Raw genomic sequence first — 21,993 nt, 5'->3', positions numbered from 1 at the left:
GGACAACACGTTTTCACGTCATAATCTGAGTTACAGTGGGATAAAAAAAAGTACAGTAAGGTATATATATTTGGTGGTAAGTGTGGTAAGCATATATTCACGACGGAAAATACCGGAATAAATCACGGATATTTCTAACAATGCTGAGAGCAGACTTAAATAATTTAGTACAAATCCCTCCATAATCACTATAGATATATAAAAAGCACAGTCCAAATCGTTTGGCCAGTTATTGAAACCCGTGTTGTCGTCCTGCAATTAATTCTTGTGAATTCGCCGCAGTTCTAAACGTCGTTGATCGAGATGCTGGACTATTTGATCAGTTGACAAAACGTAAATCATTGGCGGCTTGAGTTTGCAGTCGGAGGGAGTGCGCGCGCAGGTCGGAATAGCCCAACAGCCACAGGCCCTTGGCTGAACTGTATGTGATTTATTCGGTAGTGCGCCACGGGTTCGGCTTGTTGTCGCGCCGTGCTCCGCCTGTGTGGGAAAGACCTCAGAATTTCCAGTGCCGGGAAACGGCCTGGGAGCAGGGCAACGGTTGTGGATATCTGTCAGACTGTAGGTTGTTAGGCTTATTTGTGGCGGGCTGTCCAGAGCTAGAAACCCCGTACTGGTGTGGACGCCGGCGTAAACGCCTCAGCTCAGGGCCCTTCTCGATCTCAGAGCGTGAACTGATGGAGGCTGATTTTTCGGACATACTCACCAGGGCCTCCGTCAAAACAGCCGGTGCAGTTCGTCATGTAGGCTAGAATTGTGAAAGTGTAACACTGTTGTCCATCCAACATCGTCGTCGTTCAGTCCGTGCAAGTGGTATGGCTGTCTGTTCAATGATTTACGGGTTTGTGGCTGCAGTACAATCGTGAGTAAGTTAACCGTTCGAAGGTAACGGGAGTTTCGTATCTGCTATTTTTAACCTTGTTCCCCATTCCCCTCCCCCCATCAAGGCTGTCACTGCTGGCAGTGGTCGCGCAGTTCCCATGTGCTCAGACAGCACTACCGAATTACAGGGAAGGCGAAAGAAGCAGGGGTGATGACAAGCCGACACATCATCGCGAACAGCACAAGAGATAAAGGGATTCAGTTCAGATGATCTGGGCTAGAATCGCAGGCGTTATTTGCACGGTATGTCGGGCGTCTGCAGTGACGCCGGCCTCCCCTGAGCGAGCGCTCTGACCGGGTCGGACAGGCTGACTGGAACACCGTAACTCTCTCCTTGCAGATTTCCCTGGAGAGCGTCAACATGGCGAATTCCAAAACTGCTGAGAGTAATTCCCAAAAGGGCGAGGCTGTGTACAGCCCAGCTTACGACACAGAATTGGTGAAAGTAGTGGTGGAATCCCCTGACAAAAGTAAAACAAAAGTAGGGGGTTTGGTAATCAAGAAGAACACAAAAATTCCACTTCTTTTTGAGAGGGCCTCCGGAGCATGGTGGGACCCAAAGTTTGACTCTCCTATTCTAGAAGAGCAAGTCTTAAAAAGTTATTTTCCTCAAATTAGGAAGAGATTTCAATGTGCACTGTACATTATTATGGCAGGATGTGTTGTCTGGAGTGTGTTTCTACTGCCCATGATGCAGGAAAATTGGATTGTCTTTCTTGCAGGGGCTGTATCGCTGTTAATTCTAACTGCTCTGACAGCCCTGTTCACACGCTCAAGGTACTACAAACAATTCTACCTCCAGTCATCTTTGGCGTATGCTGTATTACTATGTGTTCTTCTCTTAGTTGCTCAGTTTGCATTCGCTTGTCCGGACATCACGCCGGTGGGGACATTTACTGGAACAGCGGAAGTTTTACTTCTACTGTACACGGTTATACCGCTACCATTGTTTGTGGCAGTGCTGACAGGTGTGATGTATTCGATTCTGTTTGAAGTCTTAACATCTGTGTTGCTGCAGAGAGAAATGCCCATCATCATTGGAAAAGTTCTCTTACACCTATGTATCCATATGGTGGGCATTCTTATTTTTATAACTTTACAAGTTCAGAAGCGAAGCACGTTTTGGAAGACAGGCCAGTCTGTGATGGCGCAGAGAGATTTACAGGTGGAGAAACAGATCAAAGAACAGATGATTCACTCCCTTATGCCGCCGTCAGTTGCCAAGGAAGTCATCAGCAGTCGAGACACGAAAGGTGAACCCGAAGAAGTGAAAAACAGAAGCTACAAATCGAAACCGAAGCCTGGTGATTCTAAAGTGAAGGGGGCTATTATTTTCAGGCCTTTTAACATGAACAGTATGGATAATGTTAGCATTTTGTTTGCAGACATTGTGGGTTTTACCAAAATGAGCTCAAACAAAACGGCTGCTCATTTAGTAGGTCTTCTCAACGATTTGTTTGGAAGGTTTGACAAACTATGTGCCAAGTCTGGGTGCGAGAAAATCAGCACCCTGGGGGACTGCTACTACTGTGTGTCGGGGTGCCCTCAGCCCCGGGAAGATCATGCCAAGTGCTGTGTGGAAATGGGGCTGGGCATGATCAAAGCCATCAAGGAGTTTGATGAGGACAATGACGAACAGGTGAATATGAGGGTAGGCGTGCACACTGGCACCGTGCTGTGTGGTATTGTTGGGACGCGGCGCTTCAAGTTTGATGTATGGTCCAATGACGTGACCATGGCTAACACCATGGAGTCCACAGGGTTACCTGGGCGAGTGCACATTTCTGAGGCATCCTACCAATTCCTGAAGGACGATTATGAAGTTGAGGAAGGAGAGGAACAGGAAGGTAAGCAGAGTTACCATAGCAACACAGTGGCAAAATAATGATAATTACATACATGTACATGCACCAGTCTTATGGCCTTATGTTCTGAGGGTCTGTCTTACGAAGCAGTTGCAGCATGCACCTGGCGTAACAACCATGGCAATATACAGTGAAGAGATACATCACCATGGTAAATGCACTTGACGTACATGTAGGGCGGCGACAGTTTTGTAACAGGTTAAGATGGCATTATAAAAATACATGTAAGTTCAAATTTTATTTCTGTGGCATTGCTAGCAACAACAGGGACTGTGTTGCAAATAGCTCTAAATACATTTAATGACGTGATTTTGAAAACATTTTTCAAAATCTCAATAAAACCATAGACTAGACTAGGGCCAGTTTTGGAGGATTGTCTGTCCGGGTTATGTAAAGCAAACATATTTGTCACTCATTGGGTAAGCTCGATGATGCCTCTTGTATTTCTGTATAGCATATTAAAGTGGAACATGTTCATTATGAACCTTGACTTAGCCCTGTTTGTGTATTCCTCCTCTCGGGAGTAACAACTGAGCCCAGGATACCCTGACCCATTGATTACCTGGGTGTGTTTACCCCACCCCTTTCATCAATAGATTGCCGCATAACCATGTTTGTGTCAATGTCTGTCTATCCATGAATGGTCATGACCAGCCTAACACTGCGCGTGTTAATAATCCTGTCCAGTCAGATCGACAAGAGAGATCAATGCAGCTTTAAATACCTGTAGTTAATGACAGTTTTAACAACGCGTGGAATTCTGGACATGGCAAAGATTTTATTCATGACTGGAAATACTTTGGTTGGCTGAAGTTCACAGTTAGTACTGTTTTTTCAATACCACTGGCCTGATGTTCTGACGTTTCCATAGCTCCACCCGTAACGAGCAATTCCTCTAATGTATCATCCGTTCCTCTCAGCGCACAACATTGCAACTCTTTGAGATTTGATTTCTCTGTGTCATGGAAATTTCACTATTTTGCTACCTGCCGTAGACGTGTGTGATAACTGTTCAGTGTTTCACCGTGTTCTTGTTTCGATTGTTTGAATATTTAGACTTCATATTCCTGGTTGCATTTACGCGTAGGTTCAAAATAAGCCGTTAGTTTAGTTTTCTCTGTATCATAATCCTCTTTGTCACCAGTTTCTGGTAGAGTGTCTAAGATATCCGTGACATCTTCATCATCATAGTGTAAGAGCATAGCTCGTTTGCATTTTGGCTCATTTATGTCCATGGCCACTAGATAGTTTTCTAATCTAGTTAGCTATTTGTGTCATCGAGGTCCCAGGGAAGTTGGTTCACAACCCATATCATATTTGGGAAACCATGGATGTATATAATGAAGGAGGAACAACTTGCCCAGTCAGCCCAGTAAGCTGACCTGTCATATCAGCTATGCCTTTTCTACTCAGAATTGACTTTCCTGCAGCCAGGTGGCCTTTGATGTCCAGTGTATGATACTGTGCCTCACAGGGCGTCCACGAGCGAGGCTTTGGGTGAACTGCCTCAAAAGAGATCATGTGCAGTTACTTTGAAAAGCATCAACTACAAATTGTAGGACTATATTGTAAGATATACATGTAGTATGTAAAGGACAGCAATATGTATTGAGCTATCAGGAACATCTTTTACTTTTTCACTATTTTCCGGCGGACATAATGTGATGAAATTATGTTTTTGAAGGTAGCATTAATTTGTGCCATTTACCTGGTGCTGACGGATGTTGGGCTCCGGAGCTCAATTTTTTTAAAATGACGATTGAAAATTGAGAAAATAGCCCATTTGAAATACATGGGCCTCTTTCAGAATATCCAAAATTGGTCATGTTTGAGTTCCATAAACTCACATTTCCGCACAACTACATGTAACAATCTATAGTTTAGAAAAATAAGATCGGGGAAATACTTGCCTGAAGGTGCACTTGTGGCAATTGATTGCCCCCTAGGTGGTTTCTTAGCAAGTTTTTGTGAACACTACATTCCTATATTTCTCGAAAAGCACTGCAGGTTAACATAGGTGCTCATGCACAGTCCCCACTGATTTTAAAAATATACCTCTATGAAGTGGATTACCTGTTGTGAATACATGTCTAAATGTTTATTAGCTTCCTGCTATGGTTTGTCTATGTAACCTTTGAAACACTGCTTATGGAGACATTTGCAAGGGCAGCATTCTATAGTGAACCATCATAGCATGGGTTGATAAACTTTGGTGCATTGACATGAAATATTTGCAAATCCAACTCCCATCAGATTTCGCACATGTATTCAGTGTTTCCTACACTTACATGGTATCTCCTGAAACTAGGATTTGCAAGCAGCACGAAACGGACTAATAAGATACTACACATGGGTACTATAGTAATGGTACTATTATAATAATAGTATTATGAGCGGAGGAAAGCGATAAATGTCACAATTTACAAATCAGGTGTTTGTGAAGACTGAGTCAGAATTTGTGTTGTGTTGGAAATGTACATCTAATTGTTTTTTTAATTTGAACATCGATTGTGCTCTAAACTGAACTGGTCCTGCAATGACATTTAGTGTGGACAAAGGAGCAAACTCGTTACTACTTTGGCTTTTATTTACATCTACATGTATATTTACTTGCCCTTTAAACTGGATCAAAAGTATTAACCATCCCTGTCCCAATATGCTTAAATTGTGAGAAATACGAGAATCTGGCAATTTCTGGAAAACATCAACTTTTTGAATACATGGCATAATTTGATACACTTTTATGGCTTTAACTGGATTTTGAAGTTTTTTTCCTGTGAGATGTTGATATAATAACGACGCATTTGTGCAAATTGCCCCTGGTCATTGCTTGTGTACCACAGTATATGTGTACAATAATTAGAGACAGCTCTTTACTTGATCTAAGTGCAAGTCCACCAGTGCTCTTCTCTGGTAACGATGCATACGTAATGTATTCTGTCTGACCGATAGCCGTTCCTTACCTCTAGGGGTTCGCTGTGTGCCTTGAGTGCTATAACTGCAGATGATACGGACAGAGTGGAGGCATAAGTCCTTAGATACTCTCGCATTATTTGAAAAAAGTGAGAAATGAGTCCTCTGAAAGCTAGGCGATTTATTCTTGGATTTATTCCTTTTTTTTCTCCCTAAAAGTGGATTACTTTTTGAAGGCGCTCAGTAGATGATTAAGTGCAGTCGTTGTGCTCATGCAGCTGCCGCAGAAGTAAACAAGGCAGCCTTTAATTGCAAGTGTGATTCAAGCACAGAATTCTTGTGCTGTCCTGATGCGATAAATCTTTATTTAATGCTGCTTCACTGAAACGCCTTACTGAAGGCAAGTAAGCCGGACTGGGGCGTGGTAGTGCAAGTTGCCTTTTATGCAGTACTCTTGTTTAACACTTCTACGCATCATTCATTTGATGAAAGGTGCTGAAGTGTGGATGTGAATTGGTGTGGTACAGATGTATATATATGTGTATGTAAATGGACTGAAGATAACACTAACTTTATAGGAGGAACACGGTCCAGTTTCACAAAGATGTCGTACATGCAAGTTCACCCGTGCTCGCACAATTTGTTTGATAAAAAATGTTGTATGTCGCTTTGTGAAGCTGGGCCCAGATCTTTAAGTGCATTCACTAGGGTTGATCCTTAATTATGTGACGTTCTCCAACACTGGAACAAAAGAAATTCTGGCAGGTCTGGGAAACATTATTGGGCAACACATGTCATTTACATAATATTAAGATGATGAGCATGGTGTGGGTGTGGCATGTTGCCATAAATAGCATCATAATCAGTTGGTGATGTGAGACATGACATGGGAATCATGGTAATTTCTTGCCATGTACATGGGGACCATGGTGCAGATGGTGATTTGTTGCCATGTATATGAGGACCATTGTGCAGATGGTGATTTGTTGCCGTGTACAGGAGGACCATGGTGCAGATGGTAATTTCTTGCCATGTACATGGGGACCATGGTGCAGATGGTGATTCGTTGCCATGTATATGAGGACCATGGTGCAGATGGTGATTTTTTGCCATGTACAGGAGGACCATGGTGCAGATGATGATTGTTGCCATCTATGCTTGTGGTGCATGGGGCTATGCATTTTATGTGAAAGGACATGATAAGATGAATTCTTCATGCTACAAATTTGTATGGCTGTCACAGTTTTAGACTTCACTATGCAAGCTCCCTTGCAGAACTTCCCCATGCAGGTACAGTGTAGGTGTGCACAGTGCACGGCCATGTTTTAGTGTTCACAGGCTGTATCTGTTCTGTCAGGCTAGTCACAACTGTTTACATACTCTGCTTGGCTGTGTATAAAATAAGGTATTGTTTGGAAACAGTCTGCTGTATTGTTCTATTTATAGCAACACAGATGTATGTGGAATGATAATAAAAAGATATATATAGCTCATATGCCCACTCTGCCATAGTGATAATGAATTGGTGTTGGTGACATGTGACCAGGCTACATAGTGGGAGGGTGGGGTGGGGGTGACATTTACTCAGACAACATTTAATACCACTTTAAATAACAGCTTTACTGCAAAATTGAAGTATTTGCAATTAAACTGTACAGGAATTAAGTAAAATGTATGTGAGTTGTCTGAATATAGACCACATTTTCGTCTGTTTTTGGTTTGTAAGATTAATGAATATATATTTCCCGGGATTGCACCCACTGAGGTCTAATGTAAATTTTGGCACAGTGCCAGCATGGCTCAGCTGTCTTGTCAAGATGCCCAACTTTGCCCCACTGCCAACAAATTCATGTATAACCATAATTCTTTCACAGGTTAAAGACAGACACCTTTTGGTGTCTTCATGAGTAAGTCCTTGTACACTGCATTATGGGAAGGTTAAAAATCTGTTTTATGTTACTTGCTAGTTTAAAATTCTTGCTTCACACACACACACATACATATATATATATATATATATATATGCATACTTGCATATGTATTAACATGTTGTTGGAAAATGTTCTAGTAGTAAATTACTGATAATAGAACAAGTAATCTGCAAGTACTACATTAATACAATTATAGCAAACATTTCTTTAATAATTTTCCATTATCCCATCACGTAAGTATTGCCTCCATTGAGGTTTTCAGCCTGTGATATACAGTAGGCCAGTTCCTTGTAAAATGTACTTATCTCCTCTTTGTGTGGAACTCATTGGCTTCTGATCCCAACCACCTTGAACCTGCCTGTGACAGAGAACATATACAGTGTAACTGCACATTAGAGTTGCAGTGACCTCTGACCTTACACCTGTCACCTCAACTTCATACATGGACTTCCTGTTACTTGTAGCTGAGTATGTAGAGTGGGCTGTAGAATTACATCCTATCTGTGGTTTTAAGATTTATGAAATAAACCAGTTTCATTTCTTTTAAGTGACTTAGTATGGAAAATGTTTTTTTACACTGGAAAGCATTTTTGGTGACAGACCTGTAAATGATATGTATTTTTGTTGTCTTAACTCCGAACTGCTTGCACATGAAATAAGAGTTCAGTATGGCAGTTCAATAGGGTAACTCTTTGTTTTTGGCCCATTTTCATTGCTGGTGGAACCTTGATGATATGTTTTGTTCAAATTCCACTTTTTTTGTACTCTGATGCAGCAGACAAGTCTGCATATCACATGTTGGAAAATTTGCCAGCAACATGCCAAAATTGACTGGTTTAACTCCCCCCCCCCCCCCCATCCCCTGCACAACAGTTTTCCCCAATCCGATAAGAAACTGACTGTCATGACTTCTACATGAATAAGGGACAATCTTGAGTATAGCATGGCTACGCCATTGGCATGCCCATGCGGACGGTGTTGGCAGATGTCATGAACACAGACGAACGAGTCATGGTGATCACATCACATGTATCCCATCACTGTGATTGCTGTTTGTTGTACCTACGACCAGGTAGTCATGTGGTAGCCTTTGTGGATAACTGCATTATTTTGTTGGACTAATTATGGATGTATGTAATATGTTACCTGTGAAAGACTTATTCATTTCCTCTTTATCAGGTGACTGTGGGTGACATTGTGTTTTTATTACCACCTCTGGTGACAGTTGTTTATTATAAGTGTAGACCTGCTTGGAGTATAATGATCTGAGAGTAAGCTGACTGGTGCTAATGGTAGGCATGTTGTGATGGCAACCTGCAGGTGCCATCACAATAATATATATATATATATATATATATATATATATTCAAAAGGGCCTCCGTGGTTCACTCTGTTGGTTCGCTAGTGCAGCGTAATGACCTAGGAGTGTCTCACCAATGCGGTCGCTTTAAGACCAGCTCATGCTGGCTTCCTTTCCGGCCGTATGTGGAAAGGTCTTCCAGCAACCTGCAGATGGTCTTGTGTGTTCCTATCCCCCCCCCCCCCCCCTCCCCCTGGACTCTGAGGTCTCTGATTCAAAACCTGCAGAGGTCTCAGCCAATTTTCACCACTAGAATATGTGCTGTATTCAGAAAGGGTAATCCCTGTTAACGATAATACTGTTCCAGATGGTCCTGTTTAATGCTGGCTGCTGTTGTACAAGTGAAATATTCTTCAGCAGGGCTTAAAAAACCAATCAAATAAATAAATCAAATATGTTGTTATGAACTTACAGATTCAAACTGGCAGAGTAGTCAAAAGTGCTCCATTGGAGGCCATTCATGCAGGCTACATGTAATTGTAAGGAGGCTGATTGAATACTTGTTAAAGGACGTTTTATATTGCCTTTGATATGTACAACTCTCATCAATAATCAGACCTCTGTAGACCGCATGTGTATGTGATATCAGTGATATGTACGAGTATGAAATGAATGTAATTAAACTGTTTTTGTAAATCTTGTAAACTGCCCTATGCGCTGTGATGGGCGGATTCTAATTTATTAGGTTTTCTTTTCACATGCAAAATGTCACAGAAAAACAAAATATTTTAAACAGTCATCAGCAAGATTATTAAAAAAAAGACTGAGTTGGGACAAGTATCCATGAAACAAGGCGATTGTTGTGTCTGATGTATGCATTTCTCTAGGGCAGCCTTCACTTGTTTGTATTATAATTACTGATTTTAATTTAATTCAATAATAAATGATTACAATGTTTAAAAGAAAAAAAAAACAGATATGATGATCATTATAATGACAAAATCTGAGAACATGTTTACTATGCTTATAAATATACATATAAATAATATGTATCTTTTTTGTGGAACAGCTGTTTGTCATTTTTGTTTATATTAAAAAGTTAAAAGAAGGTTTCATGCAGCTAGTGAGGAACTTACTGTGTACATGTAACTTGTTTATCAAGGGATGCACTTGAGCTGACACATAACAGGGCCTGGACCTCAGTGTTTTTGAATTTATCAGAAGGATTTGGTGGTGAGAGGTTTGGGAGCCTAGATGATAACATTTTTATATTTTCGTGGTACACCAGCTTGCATTTATACAGATGGCAAAACTAACAGTTTTGTGAATCAAAAGGGAACCCAGATTATTTGGTTAAGATCAAGCCTACCCTAAATCACCACTTTACATATAATCTTTGCTAATACCCCACATGAACAGCGTATGCAGTATAGTTGTTGGTCAATATAGTTGTTGGTCTAGAGAAACGGGAAGGAAGTCAAGATCAAAAATATGTGGGTGTGATCATTAAAAAAAGCAAGATGCAAGAGAAGATGAGGACAAAAACGCATGAATTTGGATTTTTTAAATTTATTTTTCCTCATCCCCACAGTTTGTGTTTGTTCTCATGAGGTTTTTGTTCTCTGTTATGATATTCATGACATCTTACACCAAGGCCATGGCAGTGATGTGCAAGTGAATTACAAGGAGCTGATTTGCTACATGACTAACTGTACCTGGATTTGTCTTCAAATACTGTTTTACTGCTTTCAAACTACTGCAGAGAGAAAAACTGTACCTGTGGTAGAGTGTATTGACCTACCATTGATTCTGTCACAAATACATCAATAACCCTTTGAAATGGCAGCTCCAGTCCCTGGTCTACAGTTTGATATAGATCTCTTCATTATAGCATAATCATAGAATTTTGTTCTTGACAAACTGTAATGAATTTTTTAGCTACCATGACAACATTAAAAGTACAACATGAACGGTACTGCTGACTTATGCATTCAAATGCATTTTACTGTTTACATCTCTGTGTAATTATATCTGCACTGTTATATGCACATTTTTAATTTGATTTTTTTGTTCAGGGCTTCACTAAAATTATAGTTTTTAATGTCTTCAGAATATGCTTTAATAAACACCTTGCAAACGTGTGAAAAAGTTGAAGTAGTTACAGTAGTTTGATTTTTAAAATATGAGTGGCTAATAAAGTGCAGAAAATGGTTCCTTACAAAAACAACAGATCAAATCAGATGGATATAAAACGTCTAGGATGAATTGTTACAAAAACTGCCTCACCTTATGTGAACCATAGCTTTCTGTGTAAGACAGATTTTAAAGGTTAGGAGATTTAACTATTGATAATGTGCATGAAATCAGAGTAATGTAGCATGCACTTCAGTTAAGTTCAGTGTGATCCAAACACAAGCTATAACACAAATAATGGCAACCTCAGTTAGATAAAAAAAATCTTACATGCAGTATTTATATTGGATCCATAGACACTTTGAGGATGATTTTGTGGCTTTATATGCATTGTTATAATTATTATTTTGTTGTCCAACCATTGCTTAGAATACGTCTTCTAAGGGGGTTCAGTGGTTTCTTCTTTCATTTCTGCTTACGTTTTAATTTTTCCTTCGCTCGGCATGGTTTAGTGTTTGTTCCTGCTTGGTTTCATCTTTGATCTTGCTTGCTTTCCTCCATAGCTCTGCATGGTTTACTGTTTGTTCCTGCTTGGTTTCATCTTTGATCTTGCTTGCTTTCCTCCATGGCTCTGTATGCTTTACTGTTTGTTCCTGCTTGGTTTCATCTTTGATCTTGCTTGCTTCCTCCATGGCTCTGCATAGTTTACTGTTTGGCCCTGTTGGGTTTCCTCTTTGATTTAGTTTGGTTATGTATTTGGCTGTGATTGGTTACCTTTTTGGCTGCAAGTGGTTTCCTCATTTCTTATGTCTACGTCTCCTCCAAAGGTGGCTATAACTGACATAAGAGAAATAATCTTAGCAAAGGTCAAAACACTGATCCAATAAATATTTGTGTTTGTTTGAACAATACTAATATTTACTTATTTATAACCAGCACAGTAAACAGTGAAGAATTTCATAATAGAGCTGAGTGGAGTCCAGAAGGCAGGCTCATCACTACAACCTGAACGCAGTACATAACTTCAGTGTATCAGCAGTACATGCATCTCTTACACTGAGTGGCAACCACACACAAGCTCTAATCAATCAATTCTCTACCCAGAGAAAAACCTTGAGCCCTTGTAATTTGATCATGTGGTTAAAGTTGGCTGAGGTGAAGTGAAAGCTGAGCTTTCTCATCACAGTTTTAATACAGGCCAGTTTTTGTTGACTAAATACAGGCCTGATACTGAGGTAGTGTTAGCTTAAAGTAAGCCAGGTAGTGTTAACTAAATACATCACATGTACCTTTCACAGACCAGTTCAAGTTGCCTTAGTACAGGCCAATACATACAGCATATTGGCTTAAAACAGGCCAGTACATACAGCACATTGGCTTAATACAGGCCACTAAACATCATGTTGGCTTAATATGGGCCATTACACAGCCTATTGATTTAATACAGTCCATTATACAGTACAGTGGCTTAATACAGGCAAGTAAACAGCATGGCGGCTTAATATGGGCCAGTATGCAACCCATTGTCTTAATACAGGCCAGTATACAGGACATATTGCATTGACATGGTAAATACAGGACAATCTGATATGTATGTGGTATATTTATGTTGTTTATTACAGGACGGTACTTATGATTTTTGCTTATTATGTTCTCAGGAAGTGGAGAAAGTCGTTTCTTGTGACCAAAGTGAAACCCATTCAAACAAGCCCATCCAAGGCAAAAACAATGCATGTGCATTCTGCTGGTTTTAATTTTTATTCAGTAATAATCTTTTTATGTTCTAAAAACCATGTCAGTGGCCCTTTGATACAGGTCAGCTGAGCATAATGTGTCTGTTGAATACTGGCCATTCACATTGGAATAGTACAGGTGAATACATAGTGTATTAATGTATTAAAAGTCCACTAGTGCATAGCACGTGAGCTCATTGCAGGAAAGAACATATGCACCAAGCACATTAGCATACTCTATACATGTTCTGAATGTACAGAATGTACATGACGCATATTTTTGCAAGTTTTGCTGATATTGAGTTCTTAAGTGTGAACTTCAACATTCAACTGTTGCAAAAAGAACAGACTGGTAATGTTGGCTCTAAAGAACCTAGTATTTTTTACACTGTGTTTGTAAACCTGGAGCAGAGCCAAGGCTGAAAGCACATTGAAAGTTTTGGAGTTTGTTCAGCGCTTGATACAACCTGAGTACAGGAAGAAGAAAAAAACTTGCCTGGTTAGTGATAGATAACGATTTTTAGGCTGCATGCACATCGATTGCTAAGATGAGCATGCCTATTTTTGTTTGTTCAGGAGGTAAGCATTATGTTACATAAGCACTTATCCAACACGCAACGGTCTTCTCGGTAGAGATTTTGTGCCAGCTTTTGAAGGAGTTTTTAATCATAGCTGGATCTTCACACTGATCAGATTCATGTGATTTGCAGTGTTTCGCTAAATCTCAAGTTATTCAGTACATGGCTGTCTTATTGATATACTGTTTGTGAAATGTCTGCTCTTTGCCATAATGACTATCCATTGATGGCATCCTTGAGGGACACTTAGTACATGTAGATTCCAATATTTTCATTGTTGAAAAGGAACTTGGTGACAATGAGCGATAAATGAAGCTCGCGCAATAGTTTGCAGAGTCTAACATGCATTGAAAACCACTTGTTCTCCATAAATATGGATACATGTGAGATAGCTTGTAAGTGACTTCCCAGAGGTCAGCGGTTCTTTCCTGGGCACTCAGGATTCCTGCACCTGTAAAACTGACCACCATAGCAGGAAGTCTGTTAGAAGGCGGTCACCAGCTACCAGTAGCTTGCTACTTTTGACAAAATATTGAGCAGATAGCCGTCTATTTTGAACAAAGCTTCTAGTTTACTTTATTTATTTATCTGGCTACTTTTCCAGGGTAACCTTCTGCTGAAAAGATAGTGAAGACCCTGCATTGTATAAGTAATAAATTCTTGAGTATGATGTTAAAAAAGTAAATAAATAAATACATAAATAATTAATACAAGCACATGTTGGTTATGCAATCAGACAGCATCACGCAATGACCCAGGCGCCTCCCACCATTGCGCTGCTGTGAGTTCTCATGCTGGCTTCCTCTCTGGCTGTTCGTGGAAAGGTCTGTCAGTAACCTCTGGATGGTCGTGGGTTCCCCTGGACTCTGCCTGGTTTCTTCCCACCATAATAGTGGTCAATCTAATCAAATCAAATCATCATGCAGGCTGCTATCTACTGACATATATACACATTTTGTAATTATGTTGTAATATTTATACAATGTACATACAGTTAAGTACAAAAGCAGAGAAAACAAAAACACAAAGACACTTGTCTTTGTAGAATATTGCTATTCAATTGGTCTCCATCTATTTGAAAGCATTTTGGTTAATTTTGAACATTTGCCTTTTGCGTTTTTCTTGGATGGCGGACATCAGGCTTATTTTGAACAGTGCCGTGTTAACATTTTTGTTAGGTCAGCCAGCGGTGTGTTGGAGAATTACATACTATTTGGAAATGAATAGAGTTTATAGTTTTAGGTTATATGAAAGAACAAACAGAAATGATTATTCTATGGTAGAGTCTGAAATTGCATACAAATTTCAGCATTCAAGGACAAGTCAATTATAGTACAAATTGACAGTTTTGACTTTCCCTGTGCGTGACCAGTATGACTGATGGAACATTGGCATTAAGGGATGATATTGTAAGAGGACTAGACATAGGTTGCAGAATGGATAATCAGATTGACTCTGTCCCTCGGCTAGCTTCACTGGTATTGGCAGTTGGATTGGAGATTGTACTATTTACAGACTTTTCCCTCCTTCTGAGAGTCTTACCAATGACAAATGGCTGCCTGAAGCGGTCTGTTATCTGCACTGGTATATAGTCCTGCAAACTTGCTACAACAGATCGGGCCTGTAGGCCTACTATTGTCAATGAGATTTCCAGATGGCAGTCTGCCACTAATTTTCAATATGTCAAAGCCGGACTGGTATAGCTCATGGATAAGAATGCCAGAAACAAGGCTATGTATTTGGGTGGGCTGTTGTGGTGAGGATAGCCCAGTGAGTGGAGAGGTAAAGGGGTGGGTGAGGGTTGAGTGGGGGGGGGCAGTGGTGCTCCAGACAATAACCCTGGAACCTTATCATAAAAAATGTGGGGCGAGAGGAATGAAAAAGAAATAAAACTTAGCAGTTCTTGTACAGGAGAATCTGTAGTTTCACTGATGTTCTTTATGGTATAAGTTTTCCATCTACTGTTATTCCTCAAACAAATTTTATCTGGCTGTGCATGTTTTGGCATGTTAGAGGATTGTTATCAGATCTGTAGGATTATATTATAAATCTCTGTGAAGTTCATATGTATCCCTACCTGAACAATACATTTTGGTCAGAAAAGTTTGATGAATTATGTTTTCAAATTACATCTTCTAAACGTCATGCTTTGCTTGTTGGATTTGTTTTGGAAGTATCGAATCGTATGACGACTTGCTGATAACTGTAATATTAACTGTCTTTTCTTCATATCATACATATAGTAACATGTGTTTTGGTTAATGATGTTTATTGAGAATTACATGAGTCATCACTGGATTACATCTCCCTTGCTAAACACATCTCCGCTGGATAGAGATTCCCATGTTGGCAGTACTTGGGATGATCTGTCCAGCATGTAGGAGGATTTGTACATAGGTGCATACAGACGACTGATTTATCTCAACTTGGCTGGGTCGGAATATTCCACTTGTACATAGAGCTCCATATGCATGAATTCACCATACACATTGATTGTCGAGGCACACATCTGTATTGTGTAACAACCAGAAGTCAAAATCAGTTCAAGAAGGTGTAAGGGTGAAGGAACACCAAAAAAATCAGTTTTTTGACAACCAATGATTAGAATGGTTTGAAATGGACAGCTTGAATCTGGCCATAGTTTGACAGGAATTTTATTGACAGGAAATAATTTTATGTCTTTGTTTCATTTATTTCTATATTTCTTTATTTATTTATATATTTTACCGGCCCTGATGGCACTTTTGGCAGAGTGTCGGCTTCTGGAGCGGTAGATCCAGTGTCAGTCCTGGGTTAAGTCACATCTAAGACCTTAAAAGACGAAGTAGTAACTTGCTCGCTTGGTGTTCAGCATGAAGGGGATAGTGCAATGACTGGTTGATGGGGCGGTTTACTTGCCTTTGGTAAGGCATCTCAGTGAAGCAGTAGATAAAAGAGCGGTGGAAATCCGTCCTGCAACAAGTAGGCACATTACATGCACTCTAAGGATTCCTTCGTCATCATATGACTGAAAAATTGTTAAGTACGACGTTAAACCTCAAGCATTCACTCATTTATATATTTGACTGATTGGCGTTCTATGCTGTACTAAACTATTTGACTGATACAATAACGGACAGCATAATAGTGGGGGAGAACAAGGCAGAGGAAATAATTTTTAAATGATATTGGTAATGTTTGGGTGAAACACATTTATTTTTCAATCTTGCAAGACATGCATGTATCAGAAATATATTAAATATTCTTTCATGATGATATTTCAGAGCCCAGTTTCACAAAGCGGTGTACGGCATTTTTTTATCATGCATTTGTCATGCGATGTTTGGCACGTCACTATTACCGTTCCATTGTCCTATATGTGTGATTATTGTACATATACGACGTCTTTGTGAAACGGGGCCCAGAAATATATGAATAACATATAAGTTTAATGGTGCGCAGACATATGTAAACATACTGCATGAAATTAGGCTGTTGTAAATTCCTACACTATGGTCATATTTACACTATGTAAAGTGTAGGCAGAGGATAGTTTGAGCGTCCATCTGACAGGCTATGAGTACAAGTAGCTCCCGTCGGCCAGCATCTGTTGTTATGCAGCCGTGCTGTAGAATTTTGTTAACCCGCTTTTTTGACCCATAACTTAAGATTGATGTTGCCAAAAATAGCCATGTCAGACCCTTGAGCTAAATATAGAGGAAGCAAGAAACTGATGTAAGTAAGTCTGTATAGTTATTTTATAGGGGACAGTATCTTGATGTATTCAGGAACATGTATGTTGGGTACAGACCATGAGTGAATGGTTAAGAAGCTTGTTTTTCGGTTAGTAGGATAGCACATGAGTTGTGGGCTCAAACCTGGTCTTCGACAATTGATTTGTGAATTCCCCCACTGTCAGTATTTGTGTATCCATAATTGCAATAATAGTAACTTACCAAAGGTCGATGGTTTACCCTTGGCATTCTGGTTCCCTGCACCCATAAAATTGAATGCCATAAGATAAGTATGGCATTAAACAGCAATCAAACATGAAGACAAAAAAAGAAAAAAAAAACAGTACATGTAGATGTAATGGAAATACAAACAATTTTGTATCTTTTAAGTATCTTCATGCTAGCGCAGCGTAATGACCCGGGAGCCTCTCACCAATGCGGTTGCTGTGAGTTCAAGTCCAGCTCGTGCTGGCTTCCTCTCCGGCTGGGAAGGTCTGTCAGCAACCTGCAGATGGTTGTGGGTTTCCCCCTGGCTGTGCCCGGTTTTCTCCCACCATAATGTTGGCCACTGTCATATAAATGAAATATTCTTGAGTACGGCGTAAAACACCAATCAAATAAATAAGTATCTTCATGAAAATTTAGGTTTGTGTATGAATTCATGCTAATAAAATCTGAAGCAGAAAAATTTCTAGGAGTGGAAGTTGAGCAATGTATATATAAGGTACCCAATGAGCTGAATACCCAAAGGATGTACATGTACAGTGTACATGGATTGGACAATTGACTGAAAATCATGATTTTGTTGTCAGGTTATGTTGTAGTTGTACAGTTGTATATCGTAGCAGAATCCACTTATCAGATGTCATAATAAAATCAACGTTTTAATTCACCTCTGATTCCTCCTCCAAAAAAGGTTATGCATTGCTATATTTGACACCATAATATTGGATAAAAATGTGCAAATTATATGCAAGTTATGCAAATATGATGGGCCTTGTGTAATTAATGGCTTTTTATTTTTTGAAGTAAAACCATGCAAAGTATGGTACTTACATGTAATTGTTTTCTCATTTTTAAAGGTAAAGAAGAATTTGTTGAAGAGGAACAAATATAAAATCCTGTTTTCCAGACTGTAATATTGAGCGTTAATGAAGTTTACCAAAAAAGGGAAAAAATTCTGAATAAATTCAGGTTCAAAAATGAATTTTCATGAGAAAAGATACGTGTACATGTGTATAAGTTGTGTTTAGTTATCATGGATAAGAAGCAGTATTGTGTGCGGGACTGACGCTGGGCATTTTTGGATCCATGAAAGGGGTTTGGGGGTCAGATGATTGGGATCCCAAATAATAAAATTTTCATACCTTTGTGGTAATAAAATGGTGAAACTGACAGTTTTTGTGGATCAAAAAAAAACAAACGATTTAGCTGCTGTACATGTATAACAACCCCAGGCTTCTGTAGCAGTTCTAATTTTCAAGTTACATTTAATGACTGACGAATGTCACATACACATCTAACTCATCACATTGTGGTTGGATGAATAATTTGACAGATTTTAACGTTGTAGCTTGTCTTTGTGTATATATATGCATATGTGTGGGTGTATAAAAAAAAAAGTTTTATATATATATATATATATATATATATATATCGAGAGAGAGAGAGAAGTTGTATTTAATATGCAGTCATCCCTGACAACACAGTCTTAAAATAAAAAAAAAAGTTTAATTTATTTGATTCCTTTATATGTGATGATTTAAATTGCATGTTTTTTATTTGTTTTGTTGTTCTTAGCTGACATGTACAGAAATAAGATGTGAATTCATGGACTGCTGCATTTAATATATATATTTAATATATGTAGGTGTGTATGTATATGGGATCTACTTGTAATGATGTCTGATGTGTATTTAATGAACTCTGCAGTCTATATACACACATATGTGGGTTGAGAAATGTTACAGACTTGCATGGGGTCAGAAAACAGTTCAGATCAGTCCATTCATCACATGACGCATTTATTTATATCCGTCCTCTTTGAAAACCAAAAATATCTTTAGTATAGGTTTTCCTTAACAAATTTGCATTTTGCTGCATTCAATATTATTACTTTCACATCACACGGAACAGTTTTTGTTTGACCGTAAAAAAAACCCATCAAGGTTTTGGCAGAACTCCAGAATGAAACTTGGTTTGGAAGAAATATGATCGCTCGACCATGTTGAACTGAAAACATTTCCTTATTGCAGATATGTTTATTGTGGAGTGATAATTGTGTTACCTGCAAACTCTTGCTAAATTAGGCTGTGTTAAACTGTTTATTTGGGGAGTGGATGATCTGTGCTTGTGCAATTTAGGCTTTTAGGTTTTGTAGTGCCTGGTTGAATGATTGGTTACCTGCAGTTGCTGCCTGGGTATGGTTATCAGAAAGAATGTCAGTCAGAGGGTTAATGGGAGTTCACACTCTGTCAAATAGCATCAGTCAAGTCTGCAAAACTTTACTATTTTTACTCCAGAGCTGAAAAATTGGAGGTAGTTCTTGGGCAAAATGGGTAAAACATCTGATAGGTCTGGTTTTATCATTACTAGCAGTGTGACGAACAGTGGGTGTTGAAATGGGAGCAGTTTGAACTGCAGCATACTTATCGGATCGCTCTGACATTGGTGTTCAAAGAAAAGGGCACCAATACCTCTTTTGTCTCTCCTTACTTTGTAGTTTCAAAGAAAATTTCATTTTGTTTGGCGACTTAGCGACTGTCATGTTCTGTATAATAATACTGAAGAATGTTGCATTAGCAAAAGTGCGAAGAACAGACTTACCCTGCCCATTTTTTGCTTTTAGTTGGCAAATGAATGTGGTTGTAAAGGCATGCATGTTTTTTTTTTTTAAGTGAAGGTTGTATAGAGCGTCGGCTTCGGGAGCGGTAGATCCAGGGTCAGTCTGGGTTGAATCACAACTAAGATCTTAAAAGAGGAAGTTGTAACTTGGCATTCAGCATGAAGGGGATAGTGCAACGACTGGTTGACCAGTATTAGTATAAAGGCTTGCCTTCGTTAAGGCGTCTCAGTGAAGCAGCACTAGATAAAAGAGCGGTGGAAATCTGTCCTGCAACAAGGACTTCTTTGCTGTCATATGACCGAAAAATTGTTAAGTACGACATTAAACCCCAAGCACTAACTCACTCACTCACTTTCACATCTCAAACTTGGGAAGTTTAATGACCAGGTCAGCAACTGTTGGTTCAGTAATTGAGTTAAGAAACACCTTCCACAAATTAATGCCAAATATTACAATACAGCGTGTGCCCAAATTAACATAATTAAATGCCTGATAGAGGAGTGTGGTTTTGTAAACGCTTCATGGTTTGTGTGCTTGTTTCCAGTGTTTTGGATGGAAGAATTTGATTTGTGACATGTTGATATCTGTATCTTTTCTACCACTTCAGTGAACTTCTTGAATTCAGAACAATGGTAGATTCAGCATGGACTTGGTACCTTGTTGGCATTATTCTTAAGGTTCAAATAACATGTATCAGCAGAAGTCATACGTAAACGTGAATACTTGTGTCTGGTTACTGGTTAATAGTACTAGTGCCATTTCTACGCTTAATGTGTGTTGTGTAAATGTACCAGTCTGACCATAGGGTACGTGGAGGTCATGGAGGCCGTGGTGTGTGTGCGTGTGGTTGATGTTTAGTCCCTAAGGATGATCTGGTTACTCGACCTCCTACTCTTTGAAGACAACCCGCTCTTGATCTCTGCTGTAAACAAGAGGAAGGGGCCTCTGTGGCTCAGTTGGTTAGCGCACTAGCGCAGCGATGACCCAGGAGCCTCTCACCAATGTGCTGGCTGTGAGTTCAAGTCCAGCTCAAGCTGACTTTCTCTCCTACCATTTGTGGGAATGTGTGGCAGCAACGTGCGGATGGTCGTCGGTTTCCCCCACTGCCTGGTTTCCTCCCACCATAATGCTGGCTGCCATCGTATTAGTGAAATATTCTTGAGTACGGCGTAAAACACCAATCAAATAAATAAATAAACAAGAGCAAATAAACAGGCCTGTGTTAATGGCAGAGTGAGTCTTGTGTCACATAACATCATCATCTGCAGCACTTGTCTCTCCCAGCTCTCTGCCAGCGTTTTGGAGGGTGGCCAATCTGGTCAGTTCTCCTGTAATAAGGAAGATTGTCTGACATGATTCAGGATTTGAGGATCACATTCAAAGGGCGCTTCACACTTCATGCTGTGCGGATTCTGGCCTTCTTCCGTATTTGGAGTTGCCGATAAGGGCGTGTCAAAATTGGTTTGTGCTGGTGCTTTATTATTTATTAGGGTTGTGGACATTGGTGCATAAGAATAGCAGGGGGGCTTTTAATTGTTGGCTGCATGTTGGAACAAAGGCTGTGATTGGTGCAGAGGGTGATTGGGGGTAAATTGAACCAGATGGTCTGGGTGTTTAGCCGGTCACCTATTTCGCTCCAAATCGAGGGTAGAAATACCGAGCTTCACTTTGTCTGCTATTCGTCAAGTCCTTGACTATCATCTAGACATATCAGAATTGGGTCAATGAGACTGGGAATGACCTGAAGATTCAACAGCCTGTGTATAACTAAAATTCAATCTGCGTGGATCTTTGAGAACACTAGTTCGGCATTGCTAAATGAAGCTACCGCCACTAATTAGACGGTTCCACAGTTAGACATTTCGGTGAAAGTTATCTGCTGGATTTGTTTGATTGAAACCTATTGATCAACTTGAATCTCCTAACCCGCATTAACTCCACAAACCTACAAACTTCAGCACTGCAGTCATGTTGATTGGTGTTTTACATAGTACTCAAGAATATTCCAATTATACAACGGCAGCCAACATTATGGTGGGAGGAAACCCACAACCATCCACAGCTTGCTGCCTGACCTTCCCATGTACGGACGGAGAGGGA

At 39.7% G+C, this 21,993-nt stretch overlaps 1 protein-coding gene across 1 annotated transcript in view; it reads left to right on the top strand.

The window, feature by feature from the left end:
- The first annotated feature begins 357 nt into the window (after positions 1–357).
- Positions 358–21,993, top strand: part of LOC135472736 (adenylate cyclase type 9-like) — a 48,072-nt gene continuing 26,436 nt past the window's right edge. The window contains exon 1 of the mRNA XM_064752393.1: positions 358–2,729. Coding sequence (XP_064608463.1) covers positions 1,244–2,729 — 1,486 coding nt within the window. The 5' untranslated portion in view covers positions 358–1,243. The remainder of the gene's footprint in view (positions 2,730–21,993) is intronic.

The sequence above is a fragment of the Liolophura sinensis genome, chromosome 8, assembly GCF_032854445.1.
Source record: "Liolophura sinensis isolate JHLJ2023 chromosome 8, CUHK_Ljap_v2, whole genome shotgun sequence".
Taxonomy (NCBI): domain Eukaryota; kingdom Metazoa; phylum Mollusca; class Polyplacophora; order Chitonida; family Chitonidae; genus Liolophura; species Liolophura sinensis.
This window is presented reverse-complemented; position numbering and strand designations above follow the sequence as displayed.